Raw genomic sequence first — 19,195 nt, 5'->3', positions numbered from 1 at the left:
TTTCTTCTCGCCGAAATGATTCCGTTATTTTGTCATTGTGAATAGTTAAGAGGTTTGCGAATTGACAGTTGGATCAAGAAAAATGATAACAACAGAGTTAGTCACAAAACAATGATTATATTATATTATTTCGTGTCCTACCTCCCTCTCTTCTCTAGACTAAACTTAGCCTGAAACGCAAAGAAAACAATTAAATTAGATTAAACATCAAATTACACACTGTAAAAATAGTAGGACACCATTAGAAACCGTTACACTAACCAATTCACGAATGAAGAGCCATAGTTTGTTATGGGCTCCTTCTTTATGCGAGAATTACTGAATAAAGCTGTGATAAGTGCATAAATAACTTACATGTATCTTCTCCACCTGGATGATAGCTGGAGTCGAGATTTAACTAGAGAGAAACAAGGTAAAAAAGTTGGATATAAACTAATAATATCGGACAACATGATTGGTTTTTGGAATGAATTAAAGAGGAAAGGGGTGGAGTTTCCCGACAGTAAAAGACAAACTCTGTCCGTCCATTTCGAGAGATCACAAGAGGGAATACTTTGACAATTTTAAAAGAAAACGACACTAATTTAATCTATGTTACTAAAGGCCTGTTTACATGGAGTTGGGGACCCCGGTCTAGTGGGGTTGGTTTCTTTTGTTTTCACGCTCTGGGGGACACAAAACAAAAGAAACCTACCCCACTAAACCGGGGTCCCCCACTCCATGTAAACTGGGTCTAACTAGTCCAGTGACTTAATTTGAATTTCAATAAGCCGTCATGTCGTCACGTTTTCCGAAAAACATAATTACTTTAAAGGTTTGACTCTGCTGATTACAATAGAAAAAAAACAAAACGAAATATCAAACGCCCGTGCAAATGCATAATAGGGCCATTTATACGAGGAAAAATAAGACGCGTCTTACATAAGACGCGTCTTAAATAAGACGCGAACTTTCCGTATATACGGCACATTTCGTCTAAAATAAGACGCGGCTTAGCTAAGACGCGTCTTATTAGATAAGACATGCTCGTATAAATGGTACAGTTCGCGTCTCATTTAAGACGCGTCTTATGTAAGACGCGTCTTATTTTTCCTCGTATAAATGGCCCTAATGTGACTCATCAGTGACCCTGTTAGGGAGCTTTAGTACAGACGACGGGCAACTGCAGCGAAAAACGTCAGTTTTCAAATGAATTCCCGCTTTTCAATCTTTGTCGTGTTTATTCCAATTTGCTGAAAATGGCAAGTATAGGCGAATTTCCCTGGAGTTAATTTCTTGAGGACCGCACTCAAGTTTAGATTCGTCGTCGCTTGTTTACGTCCTCCACAAAACTTGCAATTAGGCATTTTCACGTAGTAGTCGTGCAAGGACGGTAAAGAAATGTACAAAAAAGCGTGATGCACGTGCAAAGTTGTTGTTTTGCGTAATAAACCTATTGCTTTTTTGACGTCCTTGTTGTTGTCGCCGTCGTCGTTGCTAAAGCTCCCCATTGGTATAGGCGGATTCATCGTGACGTCATTGTTTACATTTCTGATCATTAGCATACCAGTTAACCTATAGAAGATGTAGCCATTTATACCATTTAGGTTCAAAAATTAAAAGAGCTGGTTATTTTATGGAGTTTGTGCAAGTTTCAGCTCTTTGCAATCAGTAACAAAGAAAATAGCAGCAACTAAAACCTGCAAACTAAATAACTGGGAGGCAAAACGTTAATGGGCTCCTACATTCTTTGTAAATTTTTGGGTTTTTCAAAGAGAATTTCTCCAAAACTATTTGGTTTATCGGGCTTAAATGTTCATAACTGAAATTGTTATGCCCTTTCAATATTCAGAAATTTCATTTTATTACCTTCATCAGATAATGAGAAGCCTATGTTAATGAGGCAAAAACTGTAAACAAGGATTCGCTTATTCTGTCCTTGTCATCGTAGCAGCTAACAGTTATGGCGCACGCACAATGGCTCTTCTCCTTTTCTGTTTACCTTTTCGTCAAATTCCTATCTCGAACCAGGCGGCACTTGGTGCACCGCAATGGCTTTATTAATGACGTAACATACCTTTAAATTCCGTTTCTTTGCTTCTGAGAAATCCGCGTACATTGGGTTAGCAAATTCTTTGACACCTTCTTCACTTGTAACCTGGTATAAAGGGTAAAATAATATGTACTTACTGAATGAGGGGAAGGGCCGTACGGGAAAATATTAAGCTAGGTTGCGTCAGGTCCGTACGTCCTGACCGACAGCCAAATATATTCCCATCCAGCCCTCAACTCAGTCAATAGGCATTTTACTATATGACCATTGCGCTTTTGACTTGTTGTGACGGAGCGAAAACGCGTTCATGGCAGCATTTGCCTCGTTTGGCGCGCAATTTCTAACAAGGCCATATGCGTTTTCTGGCATTTCTCTTGACACGTATGGCACCCATACGGGACTTATTTTTCGTATGGTCAGGAGCATCCAACGTCAATTTTCGGAAAATATCTGTTCGGAAGACGATTTGAGATCTAGAATTTTCGGAACATTTGTTGTAATATATATTTCTTGCTTGCCTGCCTCTCCTAGGATTTTCGAGCATCCAAAAAACGGTATAATTGCCCATTTTTAACGGATTTTTACCCTAAAGAGGTCATCTAGAATTTTCGGAAGCCTTTTTTCTGGCTGAAATTTTCGAAAGGGTAAGGTTTGATCCCTATGATTTTCGGATCAATAGACTTTTAGCTAAGAAATTCGAACAGATGAAAATTTTTAGGGGATAAAGATATGCCTATATCTACCGCTTAAATGCTAAAACACCTTTAACAATGCTATGCTTGAGTGGTTTTGAACTATGTTCTCGTTGGGTGCCCCTGTATGGTTTCCAGATTTAGTTTGCGCTTGTTTACGCAGATTTAGTATTGAAGCAAGAGTTAGCAAATCACATACCGGATTCGTGTCCTGTCTGAAATGCGAGTCGACAGAAGGGTGCTGTGAGTCAAAGCCCATCATGTCACGATACAGTGGATTATCATAGTCGAGATGGTCCGGTGAATTGCCCTAAAAAATAACAACATCTTTCACAACCCATCCTCGGACTGGCCTTAAAAACTACGAAAAAGCGCGGGAATACATGCAACTCGGATACCGAGCGCAGAGAAACATACAACTGTTACTGAGCGGGGGAATACATACAACTGTTACTGAGTACGGGAATACATACAACTGTTACTGAGCGCGGGAATAAATACAACTGTTACTGAGCGCGGGAATACATACAACTGTTACTGAGCGCTGGAAAACATACAACTGTTATCCAGTGCGAGAATACATAAAACTGTTACTGAGCGCTGGAAAACATACAACTGTTATCCAGCGCGAGAATACATACAACTGTTACTGAGCGCGGGAATACATACAACTGTTACTGAGCGCAGGAAAGCATACAACTGTTACCGAGCGCGGGAAAACATACAACTGTTACCAAGCGCGGGAATACATGCAACTGATACCGAGCTCGGGAATGCATGGCGCTAATGCCGAGCGCGGAAAAATATGCAACTGGTGCTAAGGATATGCCCCTAACGCTGAGCGCGGGATAAAATGGCGCTAATGCTGAGCGCGAGAAAACAAGCAATTGGTGAGAAACGTGCCAATTAGAATTAGAATTAGAGTAATTTATTTAATGTCGAAGACGTGGGAAGCGTTTGCACACACTTCCGAGCCAGAGGCTAATGCTAGGAACCAGCTATGCTTGATTCAAATAAAGCATTTTAAGTGGCGTAAAGGACGAGGAAAATTTCGGAATAATTTATTTCTTCTCTCCCTTCATAGTTGTTTGACAGTTCCCTTAAAATGAGGCTTATTCGTATTCACCTGTGGTAAGGGCTGTTTGTCATCGATTGGAAAATCCAGTGGCTGCATAAGAACTGGCTCAGCTTCAAAGTTGTCGTACAGCACGTTGTCAAATGACACTGAACTATTTGTTCCACTGTAAGCCTCGTTGCTGAAGTGGACAGTGTCAGCGCTCTGGGGAAAATGATGCAAATTATTACACAGGATGAAGGTATCATACCCGCTAGGAATAACCAGTTTCACTCTTGCAAAGATTACTACAAAACTCACTGAGAAAATTTCCGAGGCGGTGTATTAAATTCTTAAGTTTAAGGTACTAAATGAACTCTGCCATACGGTGCTCTCCTATAGTATTTTCAAACTGTGCTGTGCAAGTTGGTTTCAACTTTTGACTTTATGGATGAGATTTAAGAACGTGTTTACTGAACTGTACTTTTTTGTTTTAGTGTTTAACATGGTTTCCCATTTTTAGTTATAAAATTATAACCCAACTGAAACTTAAAAAGTATTGTTCTCGCGTAGTCCAGCTAAATAAGTGAGATGTTTTACATGGAAAGTAACAACTTCGAGAAACGAATTCCTCCCTAATTAGTAACCAGTCCAAAATGAGGGCGTACTGTTCAATACCCCAGTACGAATGAAATATCAAGTGAAAATTTAAACTATTACCTTTTTATAGTGGAAAGTTCTGGAAGGAAGTACGTTCTTTTTTAACAACCACAGTACCACGATAATTAAAAGCACGAACATGATTGAGCCAATGATAATTCCAGCAATTGCAGCGCTACCAACTGATTTGCCTTCCTGACAGGATTAAAAACAGCAAATGGTAAATACAGCCACAGAACAGCTAAAAAACATGTATTTAGGAAGCATAATGCAAGTCACAATAACTTAACAATGACCAACTATTTGTTTAACGATATCTTTCCCGTTGTCTTCGTCGTCTCGCAAACTCCCTAATATTTCTAAATTGGGAAGTAAAGGGAAACTCATCTGTCTGTCTCGCGCTGGAAAATATGCAACTGATGTGCAGCGCGGGAAAATCATGAAACTGAAGTCTAGCACAGGAAAACATGCAAATGATGTCTAGCGCGGGAAAACATGCAAATGATGTCTAGCGCGGGAAAACATGCAACTGAAGTCTAGCGCGCGAAAACATGCAAGCTCATGCAAATGATGTCTAGTGCGGTAAAACATGCAAACGATGTCTAGCGCGGGAAAACATGTAAATGATGTGTAGCGCGGGAAAACACGCAACTGAAGTCTAGCGCGGGAAAACATACAATTGAAGTCTAGCGCGGGAAAACATGCAAATGATGTGCAGCGCGGGAAAACATGCAAATGATGTCTAGCGCGGGAAAACACGTAAATGATGTCTAGCGCGGGAAAACATGAAAATGATGTCTAGTGCGGGAAAACATGCAAATGATGTCTAGCGCGGGAAAACACGTAAATGATGTCTAGCGCGGGAAAACATGCAAATGATGCCTAGCGCGGAAAAACATGCACATGATGTCTAGCGCGCAAAAACATGCAAATGATGTCTAGCGCGGGAAAACATGCTAATGATGTCTAGCGCGGGAAAAACAGCCAACTGGTGTCGTGCGTGGGAAAAATAAAATGCAAGCAATGTGTACCGCCGGAAGACTGCCCTTTTTAAAAATAAGACAAAAATACGTTATTTGCTGTGAGAGATTATCAAGCAATTTCATGATAATTCCGCGCGCTAAATCATCCACCAAGCTCTTAACTGACCTGCTTCCTGGCATCTGCATTTATACCGGGCTGCAATGAAAAATATTAACGACGGTTAAAACAAATTATTATTCATTCAAAATATTTCCCCGATTCTGATTGGCTAAAAGCATACAATTAATTCACCATAACCAATTACTGATGACGAAATTTGGAGGAAATTTGACTTTAACGAGGAAATGACGTCAAAAATGCAGCGTTCGTGCAGGTTAAGGCACCGTTAACCGAGAAGACCTGGGGACGAGGTTGAGTTGTTTTGGTTTTGAACTTGAAAAAATGGCGGACATTTCACTCGTTTCAAGAGTAAGAACTAGGCGAAAAAATAGCTAAAAACATGGCAAGAACAGCAAGAAGACAACTCGAAGGTCGACATCTGCTATTTGGAGAATATTTGCGGAGCTGGACAAACCTAAACATAGACTATCGAAGATGAACTGAACATCGATGTCGATCGATGGATCGATGGAGGTAAGCATGTTTTAGCTATGTTTTTAAACTAGGAATTATTTTGAATGAATAATAAAACAGTCATTGAATTCGGCTTTCGTATCATATGAAGAATTATGGAGATCTCGGAAGGTGTTATCCGCCCCGGCCTACGGCCTCGACGGATAACACCCTCCTCGATCTCCATAATTCTTCATAAGATACTCAGCCTCATTCATTAACTGTTAACTAACAAACAAAAAAGAACTTTAGACGGAATCCATCAGGAAATTGCGTTATTTCAATTTTCAGTGGACAGAAACCTTGTACCAGAATACTTTTAAGCAAATTGGATTCTTTTTTTTTTACATTTTCCAAGGGCTATAGATGTAATTATTAGTTATCTGATCTGTGATAATACCAAGGAAAATTTCTTATGGGAGCCCGAGAAAAGAAATGTCAAATTTCACAAAATGACATCAAACACATGAAATGTTCAGAATTTCACCTGTGTTTCCATAATTCTTAGGAAAACTTGACATTTGTTTTTTCGGGCTGCTATGAGAAATTGTCTTCGGTGTTATTGCAGATAACTAATTATACCTATAGCCCTTGAAAAGTGCAAAAACGAATGCAATATTGTGTAAATTATTCTGGTACAAAAGATTTTGTGCACAGAAAATTAAAATTACTCAATTTCCTAGTGATTCCGTCTTAACAATTTTAAAGTTAACCATTTAATTTAAGATTATAGAGCAAAACCTCCCTGCGCTTATATATGTTTGCTATACAATAGAAATTTTACTTTTATAACCGTTGGTATCTAGATAATAACCAAAATGGAATATCTTCTGTGGTAATTGTTTCTAGCTTTTGGTAATTGTGGTAATTATTTCTAGCGCCGGTTAATTTACCAGCATCTTGAGAACAATAAAATTGTGATACGAATAATTTGAAGTTCTTTAGCAGGACTTGAAAAACCTAACTCCAATCCTGAAACAAGAAAATCTAAAAATTTTCCCTAAGTTGCTACATCAGTTATCTTGATTTCCTTTTTATTTGTTTAGAATTCAACCTGCCTAGGTCCTTGCCCATCGTACAAGTAAACATGGAAAGTTACTTCCCCAAAAGCAGAATTACAACTCGTCCCAGACAGCTTAACGGGACTTGTTTTGAAGCCCTGATGAATTCTTTCGTACTGTGGTTATCAAAGGCAATACAAACAATTTGCGACCTCGCCTTATACTTCATTTGTCGATGCTGGGTTTAACCATATCCATCATAAATATTTATTAAGATGAAAAAAAAAAGATAAATTACCACAGATGGCCCAGGTGTCTCTGTTGTCGTAGACGTTCCGGGTTGGACTGTCTGTGTCTACGAGAGAAAACATAGTTTCCAAATTGATAGCTTTTCTTGAAGGTTTCATCAATTCAGCAACTTTGAATAGGCAGAAAATAATTATCAAGTAATAACAATACTTTATCTGTAACTACTAGACTAACATTTGATCGTGTCATGTACGCGGTGTGACGATTTAAATGACAGCTACTGAGCAGTACTTTCCGGTGGTACTGTTTATCATGGTGCACAAGGTGATTCTGACCGTTGAGTCGATGGATTAAGTCGTAATGTGTGTTCATCTAAGTAAAAGTTACCTGATAGACGTCTTCAAACTTGAAGGTTAAATAACATGAAAGTAAAGATTGCACAAGATCCAGACAAAAGATCAAAAATGAAAATTAACGCTCTATTCCTCATACCGTGGTTAGTATTTCTGTTACGGCTGTAGTGACAAGTTTGGTTGATGTTACTTTGGTTGGTGTTACTGTGGTTGGTGGAGACGGTCCAATTACCTAAAACGAGACCGATTTTCAGTTACCATAGAAACACGCTGGACAACATAACATGTTGTCAACGTTTACAAATAATTTGAAAGCGAATTCGTTTCTCGCCTCAAAAAAGGTCTTCAAAAACACACAAAAAGAACGTAAAACAATAAAATCCTCAGAGGAGCCAATTGCCTTAAGCACCAGAGTTTAATGAGTGAATGGTATCACATGGCTCAGAGGTAAATATGTGATTTACTTACGGGGATCATCTGATCGATCACGTGTACTAGGCCATTCGAAGCTGGGATGTCTCCGACAATATGCGCCACACCATTGATTAACACTTCACCCTGAATGAAAGACAAAAATAGAAAAAAAGAAACGTTTTCCACAACACTATTGTAGCAAATATTTTATTGACTGAGTTATTTGTTTGTTCGTTTTTTGCTTTGTTTTGTTTATGTTTTTTTTGTCATAGTTTTTTCCTATTGGCTTATTTTCCATTTACCCACAGGGCTGACCCTTTACAGCTTCGCGAGGTTTTTGAACAAACATGGCGGCAAAAAAAGCAATGGTACACAGAAGACGATTTCTCAAAATCTACTCATTAAAATTTTGCGATATTTGGCAGAATTTTTACTTTTATCGTATTTTGTATAATGAGAACTTTTAAACGGAAGTTGAACAGACGAATTTGGTGACACATTTAATAATTACAGTACAATTATATTATTGATTATCTAAAAACCCGTCTGTTAAAATTCTGTCAAATAAGTTTCAAATGGTAATGATTAATTATAGTAAGCTGTGTGCAAGTTTATAGGAAAATCCAATGAGCGAATTTTATGTAAACTGAGCGAAAGTGAAATTCGAAGGTTGTATTCAATCGTACATGTTGCCATGGAAACTGCGAAATCGTCAAATTTTACCTGTCAATAAGCATCTTTTATCAGTATATTTTTCACTTGCCAAGTTTAAGCTTGTGAGGTGCGACATTTCTCTTGACATGATTTGGCAAATGACATATACTCACAAACTGCCAAAACAGTGTTCAGCCACCTTAAGCAAAATAGCTGCCGTTTCTTTAGATACTAAGACCTACATCACACAAATTACTAGACAGATCCCAATACGCCTTTACAATTACTAAGAATAAATTCCATTTTAATGAGCCCTAAAGGGTTAACAAACTTGACAAAGAAATGATTCCGGAGCGCGAAAACGAATGTAACACTTTCAAATTAAAGGAAGCATTCCATGAGGCCTGTTTATGAGTGGTTTCAGCGAATCAATTAAGCGGCCCATTTATAGTAAGAATTCCTAAAGTTGTCAACACCTTACCTTTGGAAGCTCTTTATGAGTAGCTTTATGACAGCCATAATTATGAAAAAAAAAATCAACGTTTATTTTGTTCAATACGTGGAAGACGTTCTGTTAAAAACGCGCGTGCTTTTTCAAAGCTTTTCAACCGGACATCTCCCACTATTTCAACCTCATCCTTCCTCCCAAGTGGCGGATCCAGGGGAGGGGGGACCGCCCCCCTTAATTTTAGACCAAACTGAGGCCCAAAGGGCCGAAAAAAAAAATTGGAGACCGGCCCCCCTCCCAAATAATCTCGGGGTCTGGATGACCGGGACCCCTCTTATCTCAAGGTATGGATCCGGCACTGCTCCCAACCAGAAACACCCCTAGGAATCCTAAAAACTTCCCTTCTATCACTACGATCTTACGTTTGGTAGCTTTTTTATGAGAAGCTTTGTCCCCGCCATGGTTGTGACAGACAGGTCGCCTTGTACGTTGTTCAGCGGCAATCGCCCAGATAAGATGTGATTCTTCAAAACATGCAGCGTTAACTTCTGTAAGAATGATAGTACGAACTAGGTGTTTTAAAATCTTTGACAACTGCGAAATAACAATAACACTTAGAAGAACTAGAGTAACAACGCGTTAGAGCCGCTCCCGCAATACGGTATATTTCTCTTTGTGATTATCAATTTGCATTTAGGGGATGCAAATTACCCGTGACTACTACTTTTGAGTACTTTTGTTTAGAATCTTTGAATAAGCCACTGTTCCCGTATCCAAACCTTTCTACAATGTACAAATACGATAAAGTAATGGGTGTCTTAATATCTGTTAAAGACACGGCTTAACCCTACGTCCAATCTTCTGGACTAAAATAACCCCAAATCTAAATATTAGTGCAAAAATGATTTGATCTATATCGGTGATTTTGAAGCCGTTCAAAACACTCACAGTCGTGTATTATCAGGTTTAAAAATTCTCGGGTTTCGCCTCGAGGTTTTTAAACCTAATAATACACTCCCTCTCGTTTTTTAAAACAGTACTTATCGTACTGTGATCGTATCGATTTACCGTCAAACTCAGAAAACCGTGAACACCTGAAAATTACAGGAACGTTGATTTTGTGTACTGGCCAATCACAATAAAGTTCAGGATACCCAAGCAAACCTCAAAACCTTAAACTAATTACCGTTGCTGTTTGCGGTTTAGTTATCTCGCGCCTTATTGGCTTATTTCTCGCAACACAATAACATTTCATAAATATTTCTCGTGTTCACGGTTTCGTGATTTTCGCAGTAACAAACCGGTACCGGCTCATTATATCAGGTGATGAAGTTTAATAGATGTTAAAACTGCAATGGTTGCCGAGGGCGTGAACACAGGAAAGTTTTACTTTCTAACGCACATGAAACCTAGACCTGTTTAGTTTTCATTTTTGCTCCAAACTTTTCAGAAGAAAACTTTATACGGAATATTTTAAGGCAACTCTCACCTGAGCTGTGACAGCACTGTTTACAGGCACAAAAACAGTAAAGTTCCCTTGCGGGTTTTGTAAGTCATTATACAGGGACATGGCGTCTGAGTTATGAGCGCGGAGTTCGTACAAGACCTGAAAACATCAGAAAAGACAACTATTGTTAAACAACAAAAGTGAACTAGTATTTTATCATAACTGAGCGGCCTCTCGCGGGCCGATTGGTCGATAAAAGTAGAGCTCATGGAAATGATATGATGGTGACACAATTTGTTATTCTCTACTTCAACGGAAATGGCCGTCGAAAACTGTAAATGTTATTGTAACAAACAAACGAACGAACCAGTCGACAACATTTCCCCGTGGTCTATACTCTTATCGACCATAGAAATGACGTCAAAATGTTCAAAACGTTGCAGTGACACCACTCGCTTGCATGCTACATTCGTAGCGCATGCGTAATACAAACCTGGAGATTACATTATATAACATTAAAGATAAATCTTAGTAGAGAGCAGTATAAAATGCGCTACCTTATAGAATTCCGTGGCTTTTTTAGTTTGTATGAGAGCCTGAAAAACAAGTTTAACACAGGGTTAGAATAAAATTGACATAATTTTGCATAAAAATTACAAAATGGGTTTGAACTCTGATGCACAGAACTATTTACGTTTTAAACAAAAAAGTGGCCAATTTGGAATCCCCGCAAAAGTTTATATTCAAAATCCTCTGGCAAAATTTAAAAATGACGATAAGAACTTCAAACATTCGCACGGACAGGAAAGGTTGCTGAAAGGCGATACTTAAGTGAACAGTCTGTAGAGTTTAATGTGAATAATAAAGGTAATGCCTGAGAAGAAAACAGCAACATCTCCTTCCATCTGCATGTGAACTTCATTTTCTGGGACATAGGACATTTGGTAGCACTAAAATAAAACAAGCCCGGGAGGTACTCCTGGGAATTCTTGGTGGGAGTGTGCCGCCCGGTTCTCCAAATCTTGGCCCTATTTCAGATCCAAGAATGTCATTTTTCACACCCGGTTTCAGACCTGCCCTTTAAGAAATAATTTCATCATTGCTTACATTAAAACAAGAACAAAACAGATTTCTTAAAATCCGTGTCTAATTCACATATTTATCCCTCTTTCTACCTCATTTGGAATTGAAACGATGAATACGTTCATACACACCTACGAGTTCCCTCTAGAACCGCATACCCGATTACAGACCCAAATGGGCAGAGTCTGTACCTGTTTTCAGACCAAAACGGCGCAAAAACTTTACCTATATGGGAGTACCCCGCCCCCTCCCCCCCCCCCCCCCCCAAGAAAGTAGGCTGAAAGAACCACGACTTGAAATAGAGAGCGAAAAACAAGAGATACCCACTTCTATGATGGTCCCTTCACATGTAAAACCATCTCCAGCGAAACCTGAACGGCAAGTGCATGTGACACCATTTCCTAGTGAAGGATAGAAAGGAAACTAAACTTTAATGGCGGATTTTTAAAGGAGCGAAACACTACTAAATTTCGCATGCAAATGAATGTGTTTTTTGCGTTAAAAAAAGCTTATAGGCACTACATGATTATCACGTTATGCAAGGTGGTGGTTTCTGAGAGAAATCCTTAAAAGTGATTCTTTATAAAGAAAGCTTTTCCATGCTGTTGGCAGTAAAAAAATTAAAGTACTTTGCCATAAGAGTTAAACTAGATCAAATTACCATTGTCAACGCAGTTAGCAAAAGCAGAACAGCCTCCGTGGTTCTGAGAGCAGGGAGAATTTGGGCGATGCGGTTGACAAGTAGAACCAACTTCAAAAAAACCAGGCTTGCATTGACAACGCCTAGTTCCCTGCAAAAGATTATCAGTTAGTTTTTTATTTATTTATTTTGTCGTTAATAGGATAGCCTATACCACAGACAAAGGTTAAGTCCCTCTGCAAGCCAGCGCCGATTCCCTACCTGTGTACCAGAATTTGAGCACGCATCATGATTTGCCCGTTAAGAAGGCCATTGTCAATTTGCCAATCACATTAAAGGGAAATTCGAGACGCACTTCCTGTAATTGTTTGAGTCCATCGAGGCCCAGAACACGGATAGAGAGCTTAAGCAACAACGACGGCGACGACTACGAGAACGTCATTTAAAAAGTTAATTCGCGCTTCTTCAAACTTTATCGCGCTTATTCTATCTTGTTTACTTCATCAAATGTTAGGAAATGTTTTTGGAGTTGAATTCTAAAGGACTGTATCAAAGTTTAGGAAAAGAAAAAAAAAGTTGTTGTCTTGTGTTCTCCTCCTCGATAAACTGTGAATTTAGGCACTTCCACGTTGTAGTCGGGAAACGACGGCAAAGAAATGTACAAAAAAAGCGTGATGCACGTGCAAAGTTGTTGTTTCGCCAATCTAAACCCGTTGCCGTCCCCGTCGTCGTTGACTAAGCTCCCGCTGCTTCGTAGACGTTACTGACCGGGGTTTAATGGGCCACTTCCGAGTTCCAAAAACCCTCGCTTTCAAAATGAGGCCAAGTACAAAACCTTTGTTGTGAAAGTGAGTATATTTGCATGAGAATGAAAAATCATTTCCATACCAAAGGCTGAGCACTTAACCTCGTTTTGATACAGAGGCCCGGGGGAACTCGGAAATGGCCTATTAGGCTAATTTAGCAACAGAACGAGAACGTCAATTGACGACGGCGCGCGCAAATCAAACAACTGGCTCGACCAATGGTACAGCGGCAAATTGGGCACCGGAAGTCGAGTTTAGTCCTTACCGCGCGCTTTCCCGTCGTCTAATGACGTTCCCGTTCTGTTGCTAAATCAGCCTATTATGTCTGCGACGTTGGCTAGTATTGAATAGTAACGCTTATTTTTACAAAGCTCAGATGCTCTTAGAGAACATGCAAACTTACAGGAGCAACAAAGAAACAAGTGGCATTGACACTACATCCGCCGTTGTTAGTGGCACAAACGTCAATCATCTGACAGTAGTATCCGTCACCACGGTAACCGGGTTTACAAGAGCATGTCACGCGATCAACAGCAGATTTATGGCACACTGCGAACACATGGCAGCCTCCATTGTCCACATTGCATGTGACAGAGGGCACTGAAAGATGGTGGTATCTTAATATCAATATCTTTTCATATATTCATTATTTCATTACTATTAAATACTAAATAAAAAGGGAAACCATATGTTAGGAATGCAAAAAAGTGACATTTCAGTGAATTTCTTCAACAACCTCAAAATTAAGGAACACCTTACAGTATAATAAACAGCACCGCAGGAAAGAACTGCTCAGTAGCTCAAGTTCCATTTGAATGGTCACGCTTTGGGGTTTTATCCACAGACTCAAAAGTAAGAATCATCTTGTACAGCACAATTAACAGTTAAGTACCAAAGAAACTTGCTGCCCGGTAGCTTTGATTAAATGGACACACATTAGGATTTCATCCACCTCAAAAGTTGGAACCACATTTTACAGTTTCATAAACAGTACCACAATAAAAGTACTTCTCAGAAGCTTTCATTTGAATGGTCACACCAAAGACTAACCAACACGGATCAAACTTACATGTCTCACATTCATTACTTTAGCGACAGAAAAAAAAAAATTTCTTTAATATACCTGGGCATGAATCGGAGTTTTGTAGGCAGCTTTCGCAAGCTGTTCCATTGTAGCCTGTGTCACATACACAAGAACCGTCTCCCTCAAGCCCGTCGATACAATTGCCCCTTCTGTTGCACGGTAATTGAACTCCACCAGGGCAAGCTAAAAATGTATACAAATTCAATTATAGTGCTATACATGATGTCATGGCGGCCACATTGGTGTCCCAAAACAATGAAACCGCGGCCATGTTGGTGTCCCAAACAAGTCCTCTGGGAGTTGAACTGTTTTGTTATGCAAACGCTTTCTTTTGTTCTAATAAATTTGCATAGATGCTGGCCACGTGAATGAAAACACTTACTACAGGCGAACCCTTGTTAACAGTTTTTGCCTCATTAGCATAGGCTTCTCATTGTCTGATGAAGCTAATAAAATGAAATTTCTGAATATTGAAAGAGCATAAAAATTTCAGTCTGAAAATTTGAGCCCAATATACCAGATAGTTTCGGAGAAATTCTCTCTGAAAAACCCCAAAATTTACAAAGACTGTATGGGCTTATTAACATTTTGCCACCCAGTAATTTTGCAATGATTGCAAAGAGCGTAAACTTGCACAAACCGCATCAATCAACCAGCTCTTTAGGGGCTACCCCGTATACTAATGAACAAAAATGTAGACAATGACGTCACGATGAATCCGCCTATTGGTGTCCCAAAACAATGAAACAGCGGCCATGTTGGTGTTCCAAACCAGTCCTGTGGGAGTTGAATTCTTTTCTTATATATGCAAACGCTTTCTTTTGTTGCAATAAATTTGCTGGCCAGGTGAGTGAAAACGCTCTGTAAGCCACTGCGAAAAACACCATAAAATATTCAAATTGCCGTTTGGGTAGGGCTTTACGTAAACCTGACCTTCGCCATGGCCTTTTTCCAAAATTAACATTTTCATCTATAATGCGTAATTATTCCGGCGTTTGCTGTTACCAAAGGACAATAGAATTCAGAGTACGTATGGGAGGCTTGCACTAGTCTAGAACCTGCAGCTTTGTCTCTGATTAAAGAGTTCTTACAATTCACTACCTTCGTTGACAAACTCCTTAACAAATTCAAAAGAGAAAGGTACTGAAGAATACTTCATAGACCTTCATAGCCAACGTTGAACGTTAGGACAACTGTGTTTCCACGCTAATACGGTGAGTATACAAATTTTCGACAAAACTGACAAATTACACCATGCAAATCGTACTGGAAATCGTCTAATCTAAGCACAACATTCAACAAAAATGAGCATACAGGGTGCATTGTAAAATAGGTGCCTTTGTCAAATCCTAACACTTCAAATTGAAACAAAAACTTACCCTGACAGCTCGGACCATAGAAGTTAGAACAGCAGCGTTTAACTCGTTCCCGTCGTAAACAGACTGGCTGACAGCCCAGCAGATTGTCACTATACGTGCAGTTATGATTGGTTTTACTCTAATGTAGACACAAACAGAGGAAATAAACACAAGTACAGATAAAAACGTTTATTGCCCACTCCTAAGGGACTGTTCAGGTAAAATTTCGCCACTTTAGCAACTGGAAGGAAACTGGGATCGTTAATGGTAAAGCGATTAGCCAATTTCTTTTTTCTGTCCCCTGTAACAGTCCCAGAGGTCTTTGCGAATTTAACTCGGCCAAGTTTATATCTCGTTTCTAAACTGGCGAATGTTGTGCAGGGGACTTGGGACAGGGCTTCAAAGTAACCGTGTTAACTTTTCTGGTGAAAAAAAGTGAAATGAAGCTTTCAGTGGTATCTTTTTTTGAGAACACGCCAAAAAAAAAAATTTCAAGGTAAATCTCCTTCCCGTTGTTATCGTCGTCCTCGAATCTTAAGGTCTCTAATACTGAAAGAAGCAAAAAACAAAGGCATCGGGGTGCACGTCTGTATAAACTACAAAATTAACTGTACTTACAACAAGAGACGTGTCTTGCGGGCAACTCACAGGAACAAAACAATTTCCACATTGGCCCTATCATGAAAACATGACATGATGTTATTCTCGAGATAAGTATAATTGAGCCAGATTTCTTGCATAATAACCAGCCGCCGAATTTACACATACAGTCGAAGTCTCCATGCGACCACTCTCGTAAGCGACCAGCTCTAGTTACGACCACCTTGGTGACACCCCGTTTGAACTGTAAATTGAACTTTGTAATGAAAAGATCTCGTAAGAGACCGCTCCCGTAAGCGACCCCCACCACTTTTGGGATTACCCACTAAGAGTGTTGTGGATATAAATCAACACTCGAATGAAACTGACACTGCGCTAATGGTCTAAAAAAATGGATGTAAAATTTAGCCGTGTCTATATCAGATATAAAGACTCTCATCTAATATGTTTCTGAAGCTCTCGTAAGCGACCACACTCTAAGGTTCTACCATGTGGTCGCTTACGAGAGCTCATTCTCGTAAGTGACCAGCTCTAGTTACGACCACTTTTCGAATTTCCGAAGTGGTCGCTTACGAGAGCTTCGACTGTACTTCCTCAGTTTAGGTATCTCCTACGAAGTTATTGTTTTTCGTATCAACGGAGCATTATTTTGAGACAATACTTGAGATACTTCTTAGCTTGAGAAGAATTCGTAAATCTGATCCCAGATCATTAACACTCTAACCATCCCATTGTGAAGAAGAGTTAATGACCTTTCCATGATAATCTTACAAGATCACCACTGCATTGTAAAAGCCAACAACATTTTCTAACTGTTTTGAAAGTAGCCTGATTCACAATTCGAGTAAGTAAGTAGTATATTGGGATAGTTCACTACCAGTTACTGGAATGAATCAGTGAAGCGCCATCGTTTAAATTTTCACTGCCCCTTTCCTCAGAAATCTTCACTTCAGCATCATTCTCATCGCGTAAAAATGAATTTACTCCGCAGAAACAAAGTGAACCTTTCTCGACGTTTTCACAACATCACGTTGTCTTTTTCAAGATGGCGATCTCATTCGAGGTCGCTGGCTACGGGACGAAAGACTGAGCAACACCGACGAGACTTAGAGTTCCTGATTGTTGTACTTGTTATCGGTATGTCGGCCTGTAACACTTGGCAGAACTGTTACTAAACGTGAAACCCCTTCACTCCTACGCTCACCACTGCAGAAGAAAGTATGAACAAGAGGGTTTAGTGTAGCGATGCTTCCATCGATGCTAACAATTTCCAATTCAGGAGTTTATTTATGGAGCATTACAAAGGGTCAACAGCAAACAAAAAACATTATTTACCATAATGTGCGTTTCTTTTATCACATCACAATTGCCACCAAATCCAAGAGGAATCAGAACTTTGTCCACGCCAAACGCCACACCACCGTCAAACATCAAATCTCGTTCAATCAGCTTGCTGTCACCGTTCACAAAAAGGTCACCCTAGCGGATACAAAGCGAAATCATACAAATAAATTCAACTCTCCCCTGACAGAAAGTCTAATGTGGCAGCTATCACACTTGGTGCCCAGTCAGGTGCACGAACTACGGAACACGCTGGGTGCTAATGCGAATACACCCTTTTTCAATTACCCACGTCAGAAACATTCTACTTGGGCACTAAAGTGGGCCACGTGACAGTGTCCCAGCATGCACACTGTCTTCTTTGTTCATATTGCTAATTCCGCGTCTTTCTTCGCTACTGACCTTGACGTTAGCGAAGAAATTACTGGCAAATGACAAAATGACAGCTTAGTGTCAAACAATTAGGTCTCAGAAGCATTATATCAAACGTTCCAAACAATGAAAACGAACTTGCACAGTTGTAATCCGTTTAAATCTTCTTCAAGTGCGATTTTCGTATGACCTTGATTTAAAAACGTGCGAACAAAACAGAAGCAACAAACGAACGGAGCAATTTGATTGGTTTATCGAACGGATACAAACACGCGTGGCTTTTGGTTGGTTAAGCGAACGTTCGGTGAAAAAACTGCCCGAGAACTTTCTAGAAATCAACCGACACTTCGCTTTAACGTCATACTGCCAAACGATTGACCAATCGAGCAATGCCTTTTCCATATTAGGGTTTTCTTTGGCGGGAAAACGAAGAGGCCATGTTTTGATCTTTTCATCCATTGGCTGATAATACAAATAAGGAACACTTATTGAAACTATTTTCAAGGGTGATACGTAAATCGCTCTAACGTTTTGAGTGGATGTTTTTATGTCCCACACAAATTGGTAACAGTGACACTATTTGAATTTTGAGAGATTTGGTGACACAACTCCTTAAAGAGTTAAAATAAAGAAATTCTCCTGCACTTGTATCACATTCCACCAACCTTTCCTCCTTTGCAGGACACAAACAAACTTGATCTTCCGAGGGACCTCAATTCCAGGCCCGCGCCAGTTCTCAAAAAGGACTGGATGCTGAAATCAGGCTGCAATGATATTCCACAATATTATTAATAATTCATAAGGGAAAACAAAGGGGACCGAGGGTGGCGCAGTGGTGAGAGCATTCGCCTCCCACCAATGTGGCCTGGGTTCAAATCCCGGCGTCGACGCCATATGTGGGTTGAGTTTGTTGTTAGTTCTTTCCCTTGCTCCGAGAGGGTTTTCTCCACGTACTAAGGTTTCCCCTCTCCCACATTTCCAAATTTCAATTCTATCAGAAATGATAGACGGAGAATCACTCTGTGGATCTGCTGCCTCTATACCGTTATTTTAATTTTTATTTATTCATTTTTTATTTTTTTGGTATGGATATTGGATAATTTAGCGAGTTTCTTTACAATCATTGTTCTTTTGGGAAGCTATTTCAAACGATAACTGTTGTGCTGGCCTAACCACACCAATGTGGGTTAAGTATTCCAAGTCTTCGTCTAAATCCAAATCTGAATCGAAGTATGAATCCGAATTTAAGGGCGTTTTCCAAATGAAATGTTAAATTTGGCCTGCCAGACAAGACCAGTTGTAAAGAGCATT

General features: G+C 39.6%; 1 protein-coding gene across 1 annotated transcript in view; it reads right to left on the bottom strand.

The window, feature by feature from the left end:
- Positions 1-283: 283 nt before the first annotated feature.
- LOC140922612 (stabilin-2-like) overlaps positions 284-19,195 on the bottom strand; it is a 70,974-nt gene continuing 52,062 nt past the window's right edge. Inside the window, exons 51-70 of the mRNA XM_073372595.1 lie at positions 18,550-18,648; positions 17,507-17,650; positions 16,190-16,246; positions 15,593-15,710; positions 14,253-14,396; positions 13,533-13,729; positions 12,345-12,474; positions 12,011-12,084; positions 11,158-11,196; positions 10,643-10,759; positions 9,576-9,701; positions 8,106-8,195; positions 7,777-7,869; positions 7,334-7,390; positions 5,588-5,617; positions 4,499-4,633; positions 3,851-4,003; positions 2,924-3,034; positions 2,057-2,137; positions 284-397 (exon numbers count right to left, since the gene is read on the bottom strand). Coding sequence (XP_073228696.1) covers positions 305-397; positions 2,057-2,137; positions 2,924-3,034; positions 3,851-4,003; positions 4,499-4,633; positions 5,588-5,617; positions 7,334-7,390; positions 7,777-7,869; positions 8,106-8,195; positions 9,576-9,701; positions 10,643-10,759; positions 11,158-11,196; positions 12,011-12,084; positions 12,345-12,474; positions 13,533-13,729; positions 14,253-14,396; positions 15,593-15,710; positions 16,190-16,246; positions 17,507-17,650; positions 18,550-18,648 — 2,088 coding nt within the window. The 3' untranslated portion in view covers positions 284-304. The remainder of the gene's footprint in view (positions 398-2,056; positions 2,138-2,923; positions 3,035-3,850; positions 4,004-4,498; positions 4,634-5,587; positions 5,618-7,333; positions 7,391-7,776; positions 7,870-8,105; positions 8,196-9,575; positions 9,702-10,642; positions 10,760-11,157; positions 11,197-12,010; positions 12,085-12,344; positions 12,475-13,532; positions 13,730-14,252; positions 14,397-15,592; positions 15,711-16,189; positions 16,247-17,506; positions 17,651-18,549; positions 18,649-19,195) is intronic.

The sequence above is a fragment of the Porites lutea genome, chromosome 13 (genome assembly GCF_958299795.1).
Source record: "Porites lutea chromosome 13, jaPorLute2.1, whole genome shotgun sequence".
NCBI lineage: Eukaryota > Metazoa > Cnidaria > Anthozoa > Scleractinia > Poritidae > Porites > Porites lutea.
The sequence above is the reverse complement of the archived record's forward strand: the minus strand, read 5'-3'. Positions and strand labels throughout refer to the sequence as shown.